This window comes from Bufo bufo, chromosome 1 (genome assembly GCF_905171765.1).
Source record: "Bufo bufo chromosome 1, aBufBuf1.1, whole genome shotgun sequence".
Classification (NCBI taxonomy): Eukaryota; Metazoa; Chordata; class Amphibia; order Anura; family Bufonidae; genus Bufo; species Bufo bufo.
In genome coordinates this window covers 709,349,450-709,369,019 of record NC_053389.1, presented here as the reverse complement: position 1 = coordinate 709,369,019, position 19,570 = coordinate 709,349,450, and the positions used below count along the sequence as shown (strand labels likewise).

General features: G+C 44.0%; 1 protein-coding gene across 2 annotated transcripts in view; it reads left to right on the top strand.

The window, feature by feature from the left end:
• IGF1R (insulin like growth factor 1 receptor) overlaps window positions 1–19,570 on the top strand; it is a 195,769-nt gene that overhangs the window by 160,792 nt on the left and 15,407 nt on the right. For both annotated transcript variants that reach the window (XM_040414218.1, XM_040414219.1), the window contains exons 11-17: window positions 2,830–3,116; window positions 4,773–4,909; window positions 5,922–6,084; window positions 8,995–9,100; window positions 11,649–11,719; window positions 18,751–18,980; window positions 19,094–19,204. In XM_040414218.1, coding sequence (XP_040270152.1) covers window positions 2,830–3,116; window positions 4,773–4,909; window positions 5,922–6,084; window positions 8,995–9,100; window positions 11,649–11,719; window positions 18,751–18,980; window positions 19,094–19,204 — 1,105 coding nt within the window. The remainder of the gene's footprint in view (window positions 1–2,829; window positions 3,117–4,772; window positions 4,910–5,921; window positions 6,085–8,994; window positions 9,101–11,648; window positions 11,720–18,750; window positions 18,981–19,093; window positions 19,205–19,570) is intronic.

The following is a 19,570-nucleotide window of genomic DNA, read 5'->3' as shown; positions in this document are numbered from 1 at the left end:
TGTAGGCGGGTTGCCCCAGGGCACTCAGGCAGCCTGTGCACTGACTGTTCAGGGCGCCTGAGACTGCGTCGGCATAACCATCGTACTTCAGGTTGTAACCAGGTTACGATCGCGTGCCAAATGTATGGCATGTGATCCAGGAAGTGCCAACAACCTATATACCTCGGGGAGCACAGCACTGTTCCGGTAGGAATGTTTTCCACATGATCACTGAATCGCATGAAGGGGAGACCATTAAAACTTTAAAAAAAATGTGGATAACCTCTTTCAGTGTCTTTGAAGAACAAGGCGTGGACTGATTGGGTTCCACTTCTAGATGATGTCTCACTGGTGCAAATTCACGACCCAGAGAACGTGGACAAAAATACTTTTGTTGGCAATATTCGCAAGGACAATGTGTTTTGGGGTACATGGGACCCCTTTTATCAAGTCTGCTGTGTACGATGCTCCAGGTGAGAGGAACGCCACTAGCCGCTGGTGCAGAGCAGGGTGGGCGTGAGCCACGTGCAGCATAGACGCCAATAAAAATATTTTCATCCACGTTTTTTAGGTTGTGAATTTTTGCCAATGGAACCCAATCAGTCCATGCCTTGTTCTTCAGCTGCACTCCCTCACTCCAGCGGTGGGCTGGCACCCACCCTGGAGTTCAAGATTGCATCGGCTGCACCGACTGCCTGCCAATTTACCCCAAGCACTTACTGGAGTTGTGCCCATCTTGCACAACAAATAGGTGGGCATGACTAACATACCCCCCTCAGGAACATATCTGTACTTATTTACCCTATGAGTGCCTTTTTTTCCGTTGGCAACGAGTATCATGCAGGCAATATGCATCCAGATCCTCCTGTCTGATCCCTAAGGTGTTCAAACTCTTCCTACAGATGGATATTCCTAACAAAGGCCACACACAGGCACACTGCTGGGCAGAGCGTCCATTTGTTCTTAGTGCTACGAGAGGAATGGCTGCTATCGTCTTTACTGCGCTTGAATCTGTGTGATTGTGACATGACCAGGACAGCTTTCTATCCCCTGAAAGTAAACAGTCAAGGCTCCTATTGATAGATTGCAAGCAGAGATCTTGAGTACAGAAACTACATTGGAAAGTTACACCTTGACCGGCCCAGTGTGATTTCCAATGCCGAACCAATAATTGATTTTCACTAAGCATTTGCATCTTCAAAGTATGTGGTCCGAGTACACACAAAAGCTTTTCTCTAACCATTTTTAAGGTGGAGTAAATTCCTTCTAATATCCAGTCACAATGGCTGAATGCTTTGAACATGATCCCTTGTTATGTTCAGATTGACCCTTAAAATGCGGCATGTTAGTGGCAGCTGGATGCGTGGTGTTTGAACCTTTCTAAAGTGTAGACAGAAGTTAATTCATCACTCGACACAGTGTCTGCGAGTACCTGATCACGTTTCCTGCCCCATTTCTGGGAGGGGTCCTTGGTCGTCCTGTCTATTTGAGGAGTGCAGAAGACACAGCAGCGTGGTGCATGTCATGAATTCATCCTGCCTTGGCTTGCCTGCGGATTTAGAAAGCAAAATTGTTATCGCAGAGCAGAGGAAGTGAATGTAAGTAGACAAGTGATCCTCATTTGCCCTCTTTTCTAAGCGGTGGAGGAGCGGGCTGGAGCACATCTGACTGGGGGCTCTTTTCCTCCGTATACCTGATGTACACACACAGTGCTCATGTCCCTGATATGTCTGGAAGTATCAAACTCATCATCCAACTCACTTGCCCTAGCTTCGTGTGTTAAGACTGGAGACCCTCATGCCGTTAGTGACTGTTCACAACTGGGCTTTTTTGACTGAAAATCTGCTCCATATATCGGACCGGGCTTTTTCTCTGCAGCAAATGCCCCATTCTGATATATGGAACAGTTGCAAAAAGTTTTGATGCAAGTTTACCCCCTTTTTTTTTTCTATCCTGTGACCTGGCTTGGTCACTCCTCTGATTCCATTGCCCTGATGTCTCAAACATATACTAAGTGCTGATCAATGAAATTTGGGAGATGTCTAATGACTCCATGGCAGTTTGGTGGCAAAGAAAAGTGACACATTTTGCCGCAAGTGCTAGTTTGCAATGTTGGCTTTCTCCGACACGCTCTCCATAAAAAAAAAAATGAAAAGTTGGCAGGACCTCTGTGGTCCTGACTCCTTTAAGAACGTGTGTGCTGGAAATCTACTCCATCTCCTGGCTGGAGTCTAGTTCAGTTCTGGTGCACAGCAGCCCACACGCATCACTGTTATTAAAAGGCGTGCACTTTCTAATAATTGTGGCACATCTGACGCTTGTGCAGGGCAATTTAAGATTGGCGTATATAATGCTCTTCTTAGTAAATCTCCCCCTCACTCTGTTTCCTTACTGCTGGTCTTTCTCCATTCAAATGTAGGGAAAGTGACGCTGCTCTTTATGTCGGTGCAGGGGACAGCAAGTCAATGTAAAACAGTCCTACCTGACGAAATGAGAGTATATCAAAATATTCAGAGTAGTGCGAATGGTCTGCGGTACGGTTTTCTTTCTTTTGTTGCATTGCTTGCATAATCCAATTGAATCATCAATCCCGGAGACTAGAAGTAGACAAGGCCTCACCTAGCGTACTGTATGATTCAGGCCAGTAATGGATTTATTGTACTGATATACAAACTGTAAAACAAGCGCATTACGGATTTGAAAAGGTTTGCCCTTTCTGCGTTTTCTGGAGCATGTTTTCCTCGAGTAGCTGCTATGAGCTGGAGTAGTTATTGGCCATGGATGATGGTCTCTTTTGAAGCAGACCCCTTCCTTACTTACCCTTCTTTTATCCTTTGTTCCCTTTGCCAGGCCTGATCGCAGACGACGTGACGTGTTCGCTGTTGGCAATGCAACACTGGCTGACTTGACCAGAAATGGCACTACACAAGACTTCTTGAACACGTCAGACTCTGAACCGAACGAGATGGAGTATCTGTTTTTTGAGACAAAGGTGGACCATAAATACCAGAGAACTGTTATCTCAAACCTGATGCCATTTACTCTGTACCGGATCGATATCCACAGCTGTAACCACGAGGCAGAAAGGCTTGGCTGCAGCGCTTCCAACTTTGTGTTTGCCAGAACCATGCCTGCAGGTTAGTTCTTGGGAAATATTAATCAGCCAGTGATGGTAGAATGCTATTCACACTAAAATATATATATTTTTTAATGTTTTTATTTAATGTTCTTTATTTTGTTTTGTAAATTATATTTGCACCAATAAAGCTTAAGAACCCCCACCACCATTTGTAATTTGCACTTAAAGGAATCGGTCACCAGCAATCTCATTATTCAACTGTTTGCATAGACACATAGCTTTGTTTCACAGTTTTTGATCTGAGTATATTGTTATACTTTGTTCTAATATGCAAATTAGCCGTTTGGTGCAATGAGGGTGTCACCATTGCTCTCATTGCACCCAAGCTCCACTTTTTTCTGTGGCCAGCCCCTTCCTCGCTGGCCCTGTCAATGAAAGCAGCCAGGGAGGCCCTGACCACAGAAAGAAGTGGAGCTTGGGTGCAATGAGAGCAATGGTGATGCCCTTGTTACACCAAATGCCTAATCTGCATATTAGATAAAAGTATGACTGGAATGGAGCCTCGGATTATCGTCAAAAGATAAGCAGTGCTTTAATGAGAACCGATCACTTCTCCTGACATGTCTGTCGTAGTAACTACTTGCATCCCCATGAAGTAACAATTCTGGAGCATCTGTTCTTATGAGTGTTTTGCTATTCCTCTCTTATTTCTACTAGAAGTTTTATAACTGAATTGTCAGCTGCTTGCAGTAAAGGTACAGAGGGGTGTTACCAGTTTGGAGGGAGGGTGTCCATGCACAGTCTGACACCAGCAGCACTGACTGGACAGAGTGAGATACGTCCGCTTCTGGTAACACCCAACAGTACCTTTACTGCAGACTACTGGCAATTTATTTGTAAGCTTCCAGCAGGAATAATACAGGAATGGTACAACATAGTCATAAGAATAGATCCCCTGGAACTGGTATTGCATGGGGAATGTAAGTAGTTACTAAAGCTAACCTGTTAGGAGAGGTTACAGGTGCTCTTTAATCAGGTGAGCCACTGCAATGTGACTGCAAACAGTTGGATAGGGAGGTTGCTGGTGACAGATTCCTTTTAACTTAAAGGCCATAGACACTTTCACTGGCTTTTTTTTATAATCATTTTGGCATTTTTTTTTCAGTAGGTCTTTACTAAAAAATTGTCAACAATTTTTGCCCTACAGGGTTAAGTTTCAGCCTAATCTGCAGAGTATCTTTCTTTCAGTTTCACAGCTTGATATAGCCATGATCTCTGAATTCCTGACTGCTCATAAACCTTCATTATAGCTAAATTCTGATCATACTGATAAATAACTGGTCGTTTTATAATTGCACTAAGGATAGAGACACAGTGGCGGCAGCAAACCATGCGCACATGCGTTGGGCACAGTTGGGCATGTGTGGCCATGGTTTTCGACTGCTGCCACGTGTGTCCCTATCCATGTAATCCCTGGTAATGACACAAATGATTCAGTTGCTAAAGCAGGACACCAGTATTGCCCTGACTAGTGATCCTGCTGATCCAAACTTGGAGTGAACAAGATTTGGAGTTTTTTTAAAATAAAATATTGCATCATTTGTTATAGTCTCTATTTTCCCCCACAATAATGCAGAAAAAGACAAATGGGAAAGTATTCATGAAAGTCAAGGTAACTATTTGCCAAGGACTTATTTTGCTTTTGTTTTTTTAGTTGGTGCGGATAACATACCTGGAGCGGTCATCGTTGAGGAATCCGATGATAATGCCATTGTCCTGAAGTGGCCTGAGCCCCCTCATCCCAATGGACTCATCCTGATGTATGAGATTGATTACAAGCAGCAGGGGGAGGTAAGATGCATAGAATTAAAGTGGTAGACCAAGGAATGTCATCTGAGACCTCCCAGCCTGAGGTGAAGTCATTTTCTCCAGGGCCCCTCTACTGCTACGTCCTGTAGCCATGTAGCATGTAATCAATGATTGAATGAGACTGCAATGGGTTCTTATCCTGTGACTAGCATGACTAACCAATTTTGGATCAATCTGCTGTGCATCTTTTATATCACAGTTTTGCTTTAATGTCGTGTAGGCAGATTTATGTGATACTTGGTCTGGTGGGTCATATTACAGTTGTGTGTTTTTTTTATCTGTCTGTAGTCCTGAATTAAGGAAATATATGAAAATGATTCAGTCTTTGAAGTCTTCAAGGGGCATTTTACGTGGGCCAACGATTGGGAAGGATTCTGATCCTGATCATTGCCCCATGTAAACATGTCACTGATCTTGCGTTTCTCAGGTGATTGCACCTTTCATGCAGCACCAAATAATTTTGTTTGCCAGCAGCACTTTGCCCAACGTAAGCTCGACATGTGCTGGTGACGAAGGAAAACTGTAGGCAAACAATCGATGATTTTTTACCCGATGAGTGCACATTCATTGGGTAATCAATGATATCTTAAGGCTCCTTTCAGATGAGCAAGTGTCACGCTCCGGACTCGCAGGGCAGCACCCGTCCTGACCTCCCAGCACTGCCGGGGTCACTTAGCATTATATTGATTTATGATGCTATGTAACCCTTAGAGGTCTGGAATGTATTGGCTAACACTGACATAATGTTGTCAGTGTTATCCAATACATTTCAGAACTGTAAGTGTTACATAGCAACATAAATCAGTATAATGCTATGCTACCCCGGCAGTGCTGGGAGTTCCTGACTGTTGCTGCGCTGCGAGTCTGGAGCGTGACACTCTCTCGTCTAAAGAGGGCCTTACACAGGGCAATTATCAGGAACAAGTGTTCATACCCTATAATCTGCCCCTGTAAAGGGGCCTGGAATAATCACACTCTTGGGTCTCTTCTGCAGATTCTCAGCAGTGAATGTGTCTCCAGACAAGACTACTATAAGATGGGAGGTGCCAAACTTACCAGACTAAACCCAGGCAACTATACTGTGCAAGTGCGAGCCATATCGCTCTCTGGAAATGGTTCCTGGACGGAGATGGTGACTTTCTATGTGAAGGAGAGAGGTAAGAGCATGTTGGCAGTGAACAGATCTGCTGTGCATGGTTTTCTTGAGGATTGGGATGGATGTCTGTTCATATGAACACTTTTTTCTTATAATTGCTCTGTGTAAATATACAACTGATCACATGACAAGTGTGCAAACGCTCGTTCGACAGGTGATCGCTTCTTTTATGTGACACATGGAAACCTTGTTTGTCGACAGCCCAGTGTATAAACTGTGATGTGCTGCTGACAAAAAAAATATATAAATGAATCTGTATGGGGACTAACGATCCTAATAACTATTATTCAGCCCTGATCTTTGCTGCATGTAAAGGCAGCTTGCAAGCGGTTAATAAACGGGGGCGAAAGCTCGTTCCCAGTGATTTTCCAGTCTTGGATTGTTTAAGGCTACTTTCACACTAGCGTTTTTCTTTTCCGGCGCTGAGTTCTGTCCTAGGGGCTCAAATCCGGAAAATAACTGATCAGTTTTATCCCCATGCTTTCTGAATGGAGAGTAATCCGTTCAGGATGTCTTCAGTTCAGTCTTTTTGACTGATCAGGCTTTTCAGAAAACCGTAGCATGTTGTATTTTTACCTCCGGCCAAAAATCCATAACACTTTGACTGAACGCCGGATCCGGCCTTTTCCCCATTGACTTGCATTAACGCCGGATCCGGCGCCGTGTGTTCAGTCAAACCGGATCCGGCTTTTGCATGTTAAACCCAAAAAATTTGAAAAAAAAGTTAGTCAATAAATGGCGGATCCGTTTTTTCCAATGCATTTTTTTCATTGTTATCAAAATCCTGATCAGGATTCAAATGTAATCCGTTTTCACACGTTTTTCCGGAACCGGCAGGCAGTTCCGGTGACTGAATTGAACGCCGGATTCAAACAACGCTAGTGTGAAAGTAGCCTTAAAGGGCCTGAATATTTTATTCCTACACATCGTATACAATAGAGCAGGTCACCACATTCCCTACTGACGGTCTGTGGATTGGTTCTCACCACTTTTACGTCTTCATCTGCCAAAAACCATATCTGTTCCACAAGCACGAACACAGCAAATTATCTCACTTCCCTTTAACAGGTTGTCTCACGAAAACCATTAGTGCTAAATATAACAATAACATTGCTATGATCATTTTTGTAAATACCTTCTAATTTCTGTAATGCGTCCCATGCTTGATATATGAAGATTCCTGCCCTCTTATTTTTGCTCGTTGCCAAGGGGAACCGGACACCGCTGGATCGCTAACAGCGTGGCCGCGGAGGCGCTGTGCCATATTCTTTGTGTTTGGAATCTGTCGGGAGTCAGCATGCATAGCTACCATGCTCACTAGCTCCGGAGCCAGCAGTGAAGGAGGGCGCATGCGTGGCACACTCGGCTTTTTTCGGCGCTCCCATAGGAATGAATGGGGAACGCAAACCCCATTCATTCCTATGGGGGCAGACAAATAGCTGAGCGGCAGAATGGATTTACTGCATCTCGCCTGCCAGCACTGAGGAAAGGGGAGCAGCCGGGGCACAGTAAAATATGTAAAGGGGTGTTGCCACCTGTTCCAGTCAGGATGCTATATAGTACAGGCTGAAAGGGTGCCTTGTCGGGAGCGCGCACGTACATGGGGGGGTTGGGTTACATGATTCAGGGCCTGCTCTTCATTGGATGATTAAACCTGTTATTCAAACGCCCACATCCATCATGAAAGGGCACACTGGAAGGACCGAGGATGGCTCAAACTCTCTTGGTGAGATAATCCCTTTAAAATCCACAGCAACAGGAACCATGTAAGTATAGACACGTCTATACCACTGGGAACACACAGCATGCCGCACTAGATATGGAAATTAATTCTAAATAGAAAAGAATGAAGAAAGTTTGGACACAGTGGTTTTTGGCTTAAAAGGAATGTGTCGTCAGAAAATGGTATATTATTTAAGTAGAGTTTTTATATTAAATTTAAAAATAAAAAAAAGTAGGTGGTTTTCCCCATTTTCCACGTCTCTATGTATGTTTTAAAATGTTATTCGGTGAGCCTTATATTAGGCTGATATCTGCTGTTCTGTTGAGATCACTTTTCGTTAGCCGAAGATTACAATGAAATGTGTCAGACAGATGGCAGGATAACACAGGATCCACCTTTCACAATAGGCGATGGTCACAGCTCATCTCCTCCCACTTCCTGTACAGGTCCCAGATAGGGATGAGCGAATCGACTTTAGCTGAAACATCCGAAGTCGATTCGCATAACACTTCGTTTGAATACTGTACGGAGCGAGCACTCCGTACAATATTAGAATGTATTGGCTCCTATGTTAGTGATACTACTTGGGACCGAACCAGAGTTCGGGAAATGTTTTTTTTACAGTAGAAATCAATTTATGAAGTTATTACGCGAAGTCTTGTGAGACTTTGAAGTAATAACAAGTGAAATCCGATATATATATTTCACCACCTGATTTTTATTCCCTTTAGAACATGCATGAGGCGACTGCACTGTGTGACTGTGGCCTTGTCCAGTCATTATATGGACATTTCAGCTGATTTTAAGTAACCTTTATTCTCTGTCCTAAGGCATATCGTTGAATGTATGCCTCGGATGGAAGGCTCTAACTGCCTCTGTTACGACATACAGTGGCATATGTCAGCCATAGACTCCAAGGCGAAACATCCCTATATAGTGCAGTATACCTTTTTTTTTTTTTTTTTTTTTTTTTTTTTTATTCTGCTTAGAAATTGTAGTCAGCGGTGCTTTTCTATAATGTTAAATAGAAGAGGTGTAAGGACGTATATCATCCAGGCTGAGGTGAAAGGCATACTTTTTTGGTGTATGGAGCCCTATGGCTACACTAAGCATCTGGGAGCTGATCATCCTGCTTCATAACACGATGGGAACGTGGCTTAGTGACATAATTTTCTCATTCTTCTGCAGTTGTTGAAAGTGACAATCTCCTGCACCTGGCTGTGATTCTACCCGTCACCACATTGATTTTGCTTGTGATCGTCTCTTTGATCGCCTGCTATGTTACAAGGAAGAGGTAAGACTTGTGAGTTATAAGATCTAAGGAATCTGTTCTAGTGATGCACCCCGGAGAGGATATGATTTCACTTGTTATTTTATATGCACATACGAGTCAGTTTAGCATCTGAGGCAGAAAAATATAAATCTACACGTTTTTTATGATTCCCTTCAATTTGGAAATCTGTCTCATCATCCAGAGTTCTACACCTGCGAGGGCATGTCCCTGCAGCTGAAGACCATTTCCCCTTCTTGATTGACAGGGACGGACATTGCCTGCCAGCCCTGACCAGCTCAGAAGCTATGCTTCCACTAATGGACTGTGCATGCACCACTATACTTCCAGGTAGCGGCGTATGAGCAGTCGTTGCTCATGAAGCAAAGCCTCTGCAATTGCGCTGCTACTCAGCACTACTCAAGGTTGCCCGAGATGTCAGCTCCAGTCAATGAAGTAGCAGGGGGAGCATCTTCAGCTGCAGGGACAGCCATTTGACAGGGCCGGACTATCTACCTAGGTGGACACCATTACCTTGGCTTCCCCCTCACCTGGTTTTCAGCCATACGCTGGTCGCAGCCATCAAACAGCTACCCCCATTGTTGAACCATACGCCAGCTGAGGGTACTATCTACATGCCCCGTGTCCCCTGAAGAATCTAGGGGCTTGCATTGAGGAAACGCGTCGGGACACTTTCACATCTTTTTGCACAGTTTATAAGCCTACTTTTTAGCTTACCAGCTCAATAGTCATTATCCCCAAACCTGGCATACGGTCCTGTATGTTTTTTGTTTAGGGCCTTAACAGGGCCTCCAACATAGGACCAGGTTCTAGCCGGGGCCACCCCTTGCGGGGTTTTTTGGACCCCGTTCCAAGGATTTACTTGTAGGGCGTTGTAGGGTCAGTATACATGCCATACCACTCTCCACCCTCGGCTCTAATCACCCGCCAGTCCACCATAGGTGCCCACGTGGACATCCCTCTGTACCTTCATTGGGAATACCACTTCCATCAAGGGGGTCAATAGTTTATTGCCTCCCTGGTCCAATGCACGGTTTGGGCACCTTTTTAGCCATCTTGATGGTTATGTATGAAGCTCTATACGGTCTCACATCCATGACCAGTTGAGATCCTATACTTCCATCACATGTTTGTGTGTAGGGGCCTTTTTACCCTAATATATTAAAAGTGAAGTTTCATTCAGCGACTGCCCCTCCTTTAGTTATTATTTTTCAGCTTTGGAGCAGTACTCAGGATAGGCTTTACCTGTCTACCCTGATTGACCTACCTACACGTTGTAGAACCTGTGCTGATGAGATGAATCGATTTGGTAATCTCTAGACCTCGCATATGAGCCATGCAAGGAGCAGTTGTTTTCTGATATTCATTAGATTGTCAGTCGCTTGCTTATTATCAATCATTGTGCGGTTTTGTGGATAAACCAAACTGTTTGGTATTAACAGTAAGCAAGCGATTGAAAATCCAGCTTTCAGAATAATTGAAAACGGTGCACTATTTGCACCTTGTCCGCCCACTAGCTGCCCCATGTATGCTCTGATGTATGCTCACTTCTGCTGCCTAACCTGCAAAGTAATCCCATAGTTTCCTGTCCTTTCAGTGATGAGGTTTGGTGGATTGTCTTGCTTTGTGTCTGTCTTTTTCTTTTATGTTGTGATTATACTGGTTGAGAAAGGAGGGGTTTCTGTTTTATTACATGTGTTTGTGTATAGTTATCCTTTCGTCTTTGTTGTGTCACAGAAGAGTATGTATGTGTCCAGGCCTGCCTGTATTTTATTTGTGGCGAAGCGCTTGTGCATTGTGTTGTGTGCAATTCTTTAGATCAAAGGGCAAAACTAAACCAATTCCAACTTAAAAGCACTTCACCCGTAAACATTTTTCTTATTAAAGTGGTTATCCAGGAAAAGATATTGATGACCTATCCTCAGGATGGCAATCACAACACGGTCATGGCAGCATCTCCGGTTCCATCTTTATTTCTTGTACTTAAAAAGAATGTGTACACAACAGCAGCAACGTTTCGGCTACATGGTAGCCTTCCTCAAGCCGAAACCATGTAGCCGAAACGTTGCTGCTGTTGTGTACACATTCTTTTTAAGTACAAGAAATAAAGATGGAACCGGAGATGCTGCCGTGACAGTGTTGTGATTGCTGATCTGTGGACTGCTGAGGATCTGCGGTCGTGGTTGGGCTGGTGCATTCCATTGTGGTCGGCGAGGTCCGTGGGTGCTGCTCTTCAATTTTTATTTTACACTATCCTCAGGATCACTGCGGCCTCTTCCTAAGCCAGTGAGGCTCTGGTGAGCGCTGTGGCATCCTGAAACAGCTGATCGGTGGAGCTGCCTGGAATCAGATCCCCCCCCTTTCCTGCCAATGTGATAATGATGACCTGTCTTGAGTATAGCTCATCATTATCTTTTCCAGGATAAGAGCTATTACAAAGTTTCTTCATATTCCACTTTATATGCACTAAATTAATTTCGAAAAATTGTTTTGTGAAGGCAGACATCGCCTTTAGTCACGCATGGCTTCATAACCTGTTTTATCCTTGCAGGTACAATGAGCGACTAGGCAATGGAGTGTTATACGCCTCTGTGAACCCTGAATACTTCAGTGCAGCGGAGAGTAAGTTGTTTCAGAGCCTATATTAACTATGTACAGAATAGTGACGACCGGCCTCAGCTCCATGTTCCACTGGACTTTGTATAGGGTGTACAGCCCATTGACCTCATGTGGCACATATAGATATACATATGCCTCTGCTCCTTTGTTTTCCTCTAATGCCGGAGAGGAAATTCCAAGGTTTTGTTTTATTAACTGAGCAAGTTCTAGCGCGAAACACCCTCCTCTCCTCCTCATCTTGGAGATTAACCAGCCCCAAAATATTTTGCAGTTGTAGACAGAGAGCAGTTCCTACAGAATGTCACAGTTCATGACCTTAGGCTTTCGCCTAAAATACTCTAGACCTGCTGTGTACAAATGTGATGGCCACAGTTCATAGTGTCGCTGAGCGTGGAAGATCGCGCTTCCCCTTTTCAACAACTCTAAAATGACACCCTCTTCAAGAAATGGTCTTTAATCTAATGAAAACCACCTTGATGGCTAGAACATCTTATTGATATTCATCCCAGTAGGCTAAAGTCTGTTTCCTTTCTGTGGTGGATCACCCACTATACAACCCAGGGAGATGTAGGGCCCAGCTGCTTTCTTTAAAACTCCTAACCTCTCACCACCATGTGAATTTGTAATGGGGTCATTGACGTGGTTCTCACATCTGCGTTGATTAACTCTGTGAGGCAGAAAGTGGCAAAGAGAGTAAGTTATAACGTTGCCCCTATGGTGTTACTAGCAGCACTGCTCAGTGTTTGACTGACTGCCTCCTTCCCTCATGTTTAACATGATCTGTGCTGGCTACTCCATCATGCACAGGAACCTAGTGTTTGGCCTCCACTTTAGATAGCGAATGTTTGTTCAGCCGACAGCTAGTCCTACCAACCCTCCCCATATACAAGCGAGCCGTGTTCAGTATGGAGTGGCAGTAAGCTGCTGCCAGACTCCTTTTGGCTCCAACTTATGTCCCTTCAGAACAAAATGATCAGGCATGTTGGAAGCCCACATGTCTGATCCATCACCTCCCCTGACTTTTGCCATCGTGAGTGAGTTAGAAGACCCCCACATGTGCATTAGGCTACTTTCACACTTCTGTTTTTGCCTGATTCGGCATGGATCAGCAAAAACGCATCCGTTCTGATAATGCAACAGTCTGCATCAGTTATGAACGGATCCGGTTGTATTATCTTTAAAATAGCAATGACGGATCCAGCATGAACACCATTAAAAGTCAATGGGGGACGGATCTGTTTTCTATTGTGTCTGAGAAAATGGATCCGTCCCCATTGACTTGCATTGTGGGTCATGCCGGATCCGTTTTGCTCCACATCCCATTACGGAAAGAAAAACGGAATGCATTCTGGTGCACTCTGTTCTGTTTAGTTCTGTTTTGTCCCGAATGGGACAACGAATGGGGACAAAACTGAAGCGTTTTTCTCCGGTATTGAGATCCTGTGACCGGAAAATGTAACTGCAGGTGTGAAATAGGGGTGGGCGATATATGCGATATAAATTTGTGCCACAATATGGATTTTGTGCATTTCGCCGGACCGCGATATGATCGCGCTCTCGGCACGCACCATGTTCTACTGAGCCGGCACAGTGGAGAAGGAGGGAGTCCATCCCTCCCCACTGTGCGCGGCTGCCGCTGACCACCAATGAGAACAGAGTAGGAGGAGTAGGGGAGGGACTGTGGCCACTGCGCCACCAATGAATGTGACGGCCATATAACCGATCGGAGCCCCAGCATTACACTGCTGGCACTCCGATCGGTTACCATGGCAGCCAGGAGTCACGCTATTGAAGTCCTGGCTGCCATGGTATGTTAGTGAGCAGCATTATACTCACGTGCGCCGTGGCCGCAAGTCGCTCCTTCTGTCTGTGCGGCGCAATGCTAATGCTTATAGCTATATGCTAGGCCCCCCATATGCTAGGCCCCTCACATGGAATAACATGGAATATACTTACCTGGCTCCCTGCGCCACTCCTGGTCCCCGCACCGCCACTGCAGCTTCTCCCCGTGCGCCGATGAAAACATCCGTTAGGGGGGAGCCAATGGCAGACAGGGACAGGGGACAAGCCTCCTAGCGTCACCAGCGATGCTAGGACGGCTCGTCCCCGTCTGCCATTGGCTGCTATCCCCCGGACACCGGATGTTTTTATCGGCCCAGGGGGAGAAGCAGCAGAGGTGGTGTCCCTCAAAGAGAGAAATGTAAAAATTACAGGTTTAACTGAATCTTTTCCCACAAATATATACGTTGTCTGCTCCGCTCCTCCTGCTCTGTAACCTGCTGCCTGCAGATTGCACTGCATGTTGTAGTGACAGGCAATTTGCCTATAAGAGACATAATGGTTGTAACGGCTTATTCACCAATCAGTATTTAGTTATTTGTCTGTTAATTATTCACAAACTGGTATTGCCCCCAAATTTGTATTAATCCTTCCAAGTTCCAAACCCTTTAGAAACAAGATATGCAGAACACCAATGTAACATTTTAGAAAATAAGGCCATTTGCATTATTGCATCCGTATTATCATTCAGCCCTGTGGTTATATACCTAAAGGGGATGTCCAGGATTATACAATTGATGGCCTATTCTCAGGATAGGCTGCCATCACTGTCTGATCAGTGGGGATTGGACACCCCATACCCCGGCAGAACAGCTGATTGGTGGGTGTGTGGGGTGATGGCCTATCCTGAGAATAGGCCATCAGTGTCACAATCCTGGACAGCCCCTTTAATATAGACCGTAACATGTGGCTGTGTTACTGCTGACTACTATTAACCGAATACGCAATAGAAATGTGCACTTGTAATGTGCCAATCACAGGCTCTGGCATATTGGGGTATGTAAGGGTCCATTCACACGAGTGAATCTGTGTGAACCCATTCATTTCAGTGGGGCCCCAAAAGATGCGGACTGCGTGCTGTCTGCATACGTAGATCCGTTCCTTGGCCCCACAAAAAAGATAGAGCATGTCCTAATTTTGTCTGCAATCGCGGACAAGAGCAGGCATTTCTATCATAAGGCTGGCCTTGTGCACTCTGCAAAATGCACACGGCCGGTATCCGTGTTTTTCGGATCCGCGGACCCTTAGGAAAAGCAATCGTGATGTAGTCGGATGAAACTGTATAGACCCCTTCACATTGCACTACAGAATATACCTGTTAGATACTTTCTATAGAATTCTCATTGTCTGTATAAGCAGATGTGCCAGGAGCTGGCGGAGTAAAGCTTCTAATGTATGGTAATTATCCACACAATATATTCGAAAAAATGTTTTTGTTTTTTTTCCTGCTTATCCCATAATTACTTTCCACCTGGGTTTTGGTTTCTCTAAGCCTCAGGGAGCTTTAATCTGTTGAGGAATTTACTCTCCTCCTTCTGTCATATCCCCTTAAATCTTCTTGGTTTGGTAGGGTCAGAATTGGCACTTTCTATCCTTCCGCCCTTTCCCAGAAAACACATTTATTATTGTCACAGCTCCTTTGACTCCAGACTGTCTTGTATGGTGAAAACACAGCGTTTCACATAAGCTCACTCTTAAAGTGGACCGTCGTCTAATTCTAATCATCTCTTCTTCTTCCTCTTTTTTTTTTTTTTTTTTTTTTGCTTCTGATATAGCATCAACACATTAAAAGGGTCCATTCACACGTCCGTTGTTTCTTTCCTGATCTGTTCCGTTTTTTGCGGAACAGATCTGGACCAGATCTTGACCCATTCATTTTCAATGGGTCCTGAAAAAAAATCGGACAGCTCAATGTCTGATTTTTTTTTTTTTCAGGACCCATTGAAAATGAATGGTTCCAGATCTGTTCCACAAAAAACGGAACAGATCAGGAAAGAAACAACGGACGTGTGAATGGACCCTAAGTATGATTGTGTGCATTCAAATACACACAGGGGAATTTATCATGAGGGTAATATCTTTAATGGTGTCTTAGGAGGAGATTTATCAAAACTGGTGTAAAGGAAAACTGGCTTAGTTTCCCATAGCAACAGATCAGATCTCACCTTTCAGTTTACAGAGGAAAATGAAAGGAGGAATCTGATTGGTTGTTATGGGCAACTAAGCCAGTTCTACTTTATATCAGTTTTGATAAATCTCCCCCTCAGTGTTGTACATTGTGTCAAATTTATCAAACGCTGTACTTTGTAATATATTAGAACATATTAGTCCTAAACACTGTTGTCTAGAAATTTGGCTCCAGTTTTTAGTATTTTTTTTTAACTCTGTGCCCCAACCGTGTTCAGCTTGTGACTTTGGAGCGATAAATCTGGAGTGAAACTAATTAACTTAAAAGCTAACCACATCCACCTTCCCACCCACTTTTCAAAGTTGGAGTGAGTCATGTAAGAATGCTAAATGTTGCAAATTTGTACCCCTATTTTGCAGCCTTTTGAAATTGTTATTTTGGAGAATTTTAGGAAGTCCGTAAACCTGAATCAGAATCTCTATGGATTCTGTAAGGAATTGGGTTAAGACGCAGCACTGGTCACAACACATTGTTGCCCTGGTACAATGTGATAGTCATACAATATGTCAGGGCAGCATAGTGTGTATATTATAGAAACAGTATGCCCCCATTACTGCCCCAGAGATTGGGAAAGCTGGGTAACCACTGTGAGGAGATGTAATACAGACTGCAGAATACTAAATCCTCCTTCTCGCTTGTAAATAGTGCCATAGCTAGGCAGATTTGCATTTCAGGGTTATGGAAAGCTGGGCTTCCACCATGTGGAACTGTAATAGACCGTAGAATACTGAATCTACCAAGATAAAACCTGCTCCCATTCCTAAATATTGCCATAACTAGGCAGATTTCCCTCTTGGGGTCCTGGGAAAGCTGGGTTACCACCACGTGAAGTTGTAATATAAAGTGCAGAATATTAAATCTAACAAGATAACTCCCCACTCAAATATAATAAAAGTATAACCCAGACAATGCTAGTAAGGGCGGTGTGTCAGTTTGCATTCGTCATTTGATGTAAATGGCTCCTCCATTATTTTGTTTTCCTTCTATAATGGAAAGTTTTGTGATTTATTTATATATTTTTTTGCAATTGCTAAAAAAATAAATTATATTTCTGCTTTTATCCTCTTAAAAAAAAAAAAAAAAAACACCCACACAATGTACTGTTGTATGGAGAGAAAAATATTATTCAGGTGAATGCCTAACCTCAGTATCTGAGGAAAGGGATTTAGGAGTCATTATTTCAGAAGACTTAAAGGTAGGCAGACAATGAACTCTCTCCAAGGTATCAATATCCTTCTGGAGATATGGTCTCCAGTACTGAGCACAATACTCCAAATGAGGTCTCACTAGTGCTCTGTAGAGCGGCATGAGCACCTCCCTCTTTCTACTGGTAATGCCTCTCCCTATACACCCAAGCATTCTGCTAGCATTTCCTGCTAGGAGGGCGGGCAAAGGCAGAGGCTGGGAGGAGTAACGGTGAAAGAAGGCAGAGCAGCCTGGGCTCCTACACACTGAACGCCGCCCCTGGGCCCTTGCGAGTGCTAATTTGCATATTAATTAAATGTCGTTTCTGCAAATGTAAATAAAATTTAAAAAAATGTACCGTTACATTCATGTATAGGTGTGCTACAGGACAATGTAAGTGCTGTATATGTTCATATTGTGGTGACAGACTCCCTTTAAGCCCTACCCCTCTCCCAGAACTCCTTGTTTAGGGCATTTCTGACACTAGACACATGCACCTAGCCGTTTTGTAGCCAAAGATGGAGAAGAGTGTGGGAAGGACAAAATGCTTTGCCTGCAAGATCTCTCCTAAACTACTTATGGCAGCAGTTTGGGGGGCACCTTGTAGACATAGCTGTGTGCATTGTGGATTAAATGAATTTGTGGTATTTGTTTTTTCAGGGTTTCTTGTCCCTTTTAAAGGGGTATTCTGGTTATGTGAAGTTATTCCTTATCCACAGGATAGGAGATAACTATTAGATCAGTGGGGGTCCGACCTCTTGGTCCACACCGATCATGAGAATGGGTCCCTTGACCACATGGAGTTCCCCCAAAATGAACGAGCAGCTGGTTGGGAGTGCATGTAGCCGCTCCATTCATCTCTATGGGAGATCTGTGGATAGGGGTTAACTTTACATAATTGGAATATCCTTTTAATGCCCCCCCCCCCCCCCCCCCCCTCCACAGTGCCTCCAGAATAAATAATGTCCCTCTGTAGTGCTCCAGTGTATGTATTGGCCCCCATAGTATCCCCAGTGTGTGTGTGTGTGTGTGTGTATGTATGTATGTATGTGTATATATATATATATATATATATATATATATATATATATATTTGCCCCACACAGTGCCCACTGTAGATATAATGCCCTCAGTGCCACCAGTATATATACACAACTTCTGGTAGTGCTAACAAATAAAAAAGTTTACCTCGCCACAGGCACGCGCAGGAACACTTGGCTCTCGCTCCACACTGGAGGCAGAAGGAGCAGACGCTCACAGCTTTGTTGGGAGCATCAGGTCCTGCTACCTCCAGTGCAGAGCAAGTGTTCCTGTGCGTGCCTGTGGTGAGGTGAATCTTTTTTTTAAATTTTTTTTCCATAGTGTACCGTTGGCACTAACTTCAGTTGGATCTGCCCGACCATAAAAATGGTCAAAAATAGGACATGTCCTATTTTTTGATGGCCACTGTTCACTGGCCGGAAAAAAACAAATGTTGAATAGCCCCAAAAAATTTATTATCATGGCTGTTTTCCACTGTTGTGTGAATATACCCTTAGATCGTCATTTGGTCCTGCTGAAATCTGCAGATTCGGCCAATATTCATTTATGGCCACCTTTTACCATTCAATGCAGAACTGCTCAGTGATCCACTGCATCTGATTAGTGTATTTCTAGTTTGGTAATCCTGTGGCATTGGACCTTCTGTAAATGGAGAAGACTCTTGGATCATTTATGAGGACAAAGATTTGTACTAATTGCTTATAAGATACAACATGTGTCATGTCCGCTGTCCCTGTGCTAGCTGAAGCTTGATCTAATGTTGCCTTTTCATTTATCACAGTGTATGTGCCCGACGAATGGGAGGTGCCTCGGGAGAAGATAACAATGAACCGCGAGCTGGGACAGGGATCATTTGGAATGGTGTATGAAGGGATTGCAAAGGGGGTGGTGAAAGATGAAGCAGAAACCAGAGTGGCGATAAAAACTGTGAATGAGGCCGCCAGCATGAGGGAAAGGATTGAGTTCTTAAACGAGGCTTCGGTGATGAAGGAGTTCAACTGTCACCATGTGGTAAATGGACACCATCATCTCTTCTGCATATTGTGTCCTCTACTGAAGAGCTGTCCTACAGTGAACCCAATTAAAGTAGTCATACTTTGTTATATGTGTTTATTCTTTCCTAGGTACGTTTGTTAGGTGTGGTTTCTCAAGGCCAACCAACCCTTGTCATCATGGAATTAATGACTCGTGGAGACCTCAAAAGCTATTTGAGATCTTTAAGACCAGACGCAGAGGTCAGTAGAAAGCTATTCTGTCATGGCAAAGTATCCGGCAGGTCTCGGTTCAGATAACTTCTTTTTTTTTTTTTTTTTGGGCATCAGTTCTGTCTGTGAGCCACACATCTCTGCTAGAAGCAATGTAGTGTGATAGAAAAAAAAACTGTCTATGCCTCCATGTGCAATCAGAGACATACAGAGGTACAAAGAACATGAACCTATTACAGCTCTATGGGCACATGCAAGAGGCCTAAATGTGAAAAACTCCTGTATTACATTTTGCTCCATAACTGGATACTTGGGTGAAATGGAATGCGAATTGTTCCCGATAGAAAGCATGTTCAAGGGGTCATAGTCATGTTACATCTGGAACACAGCTATTTA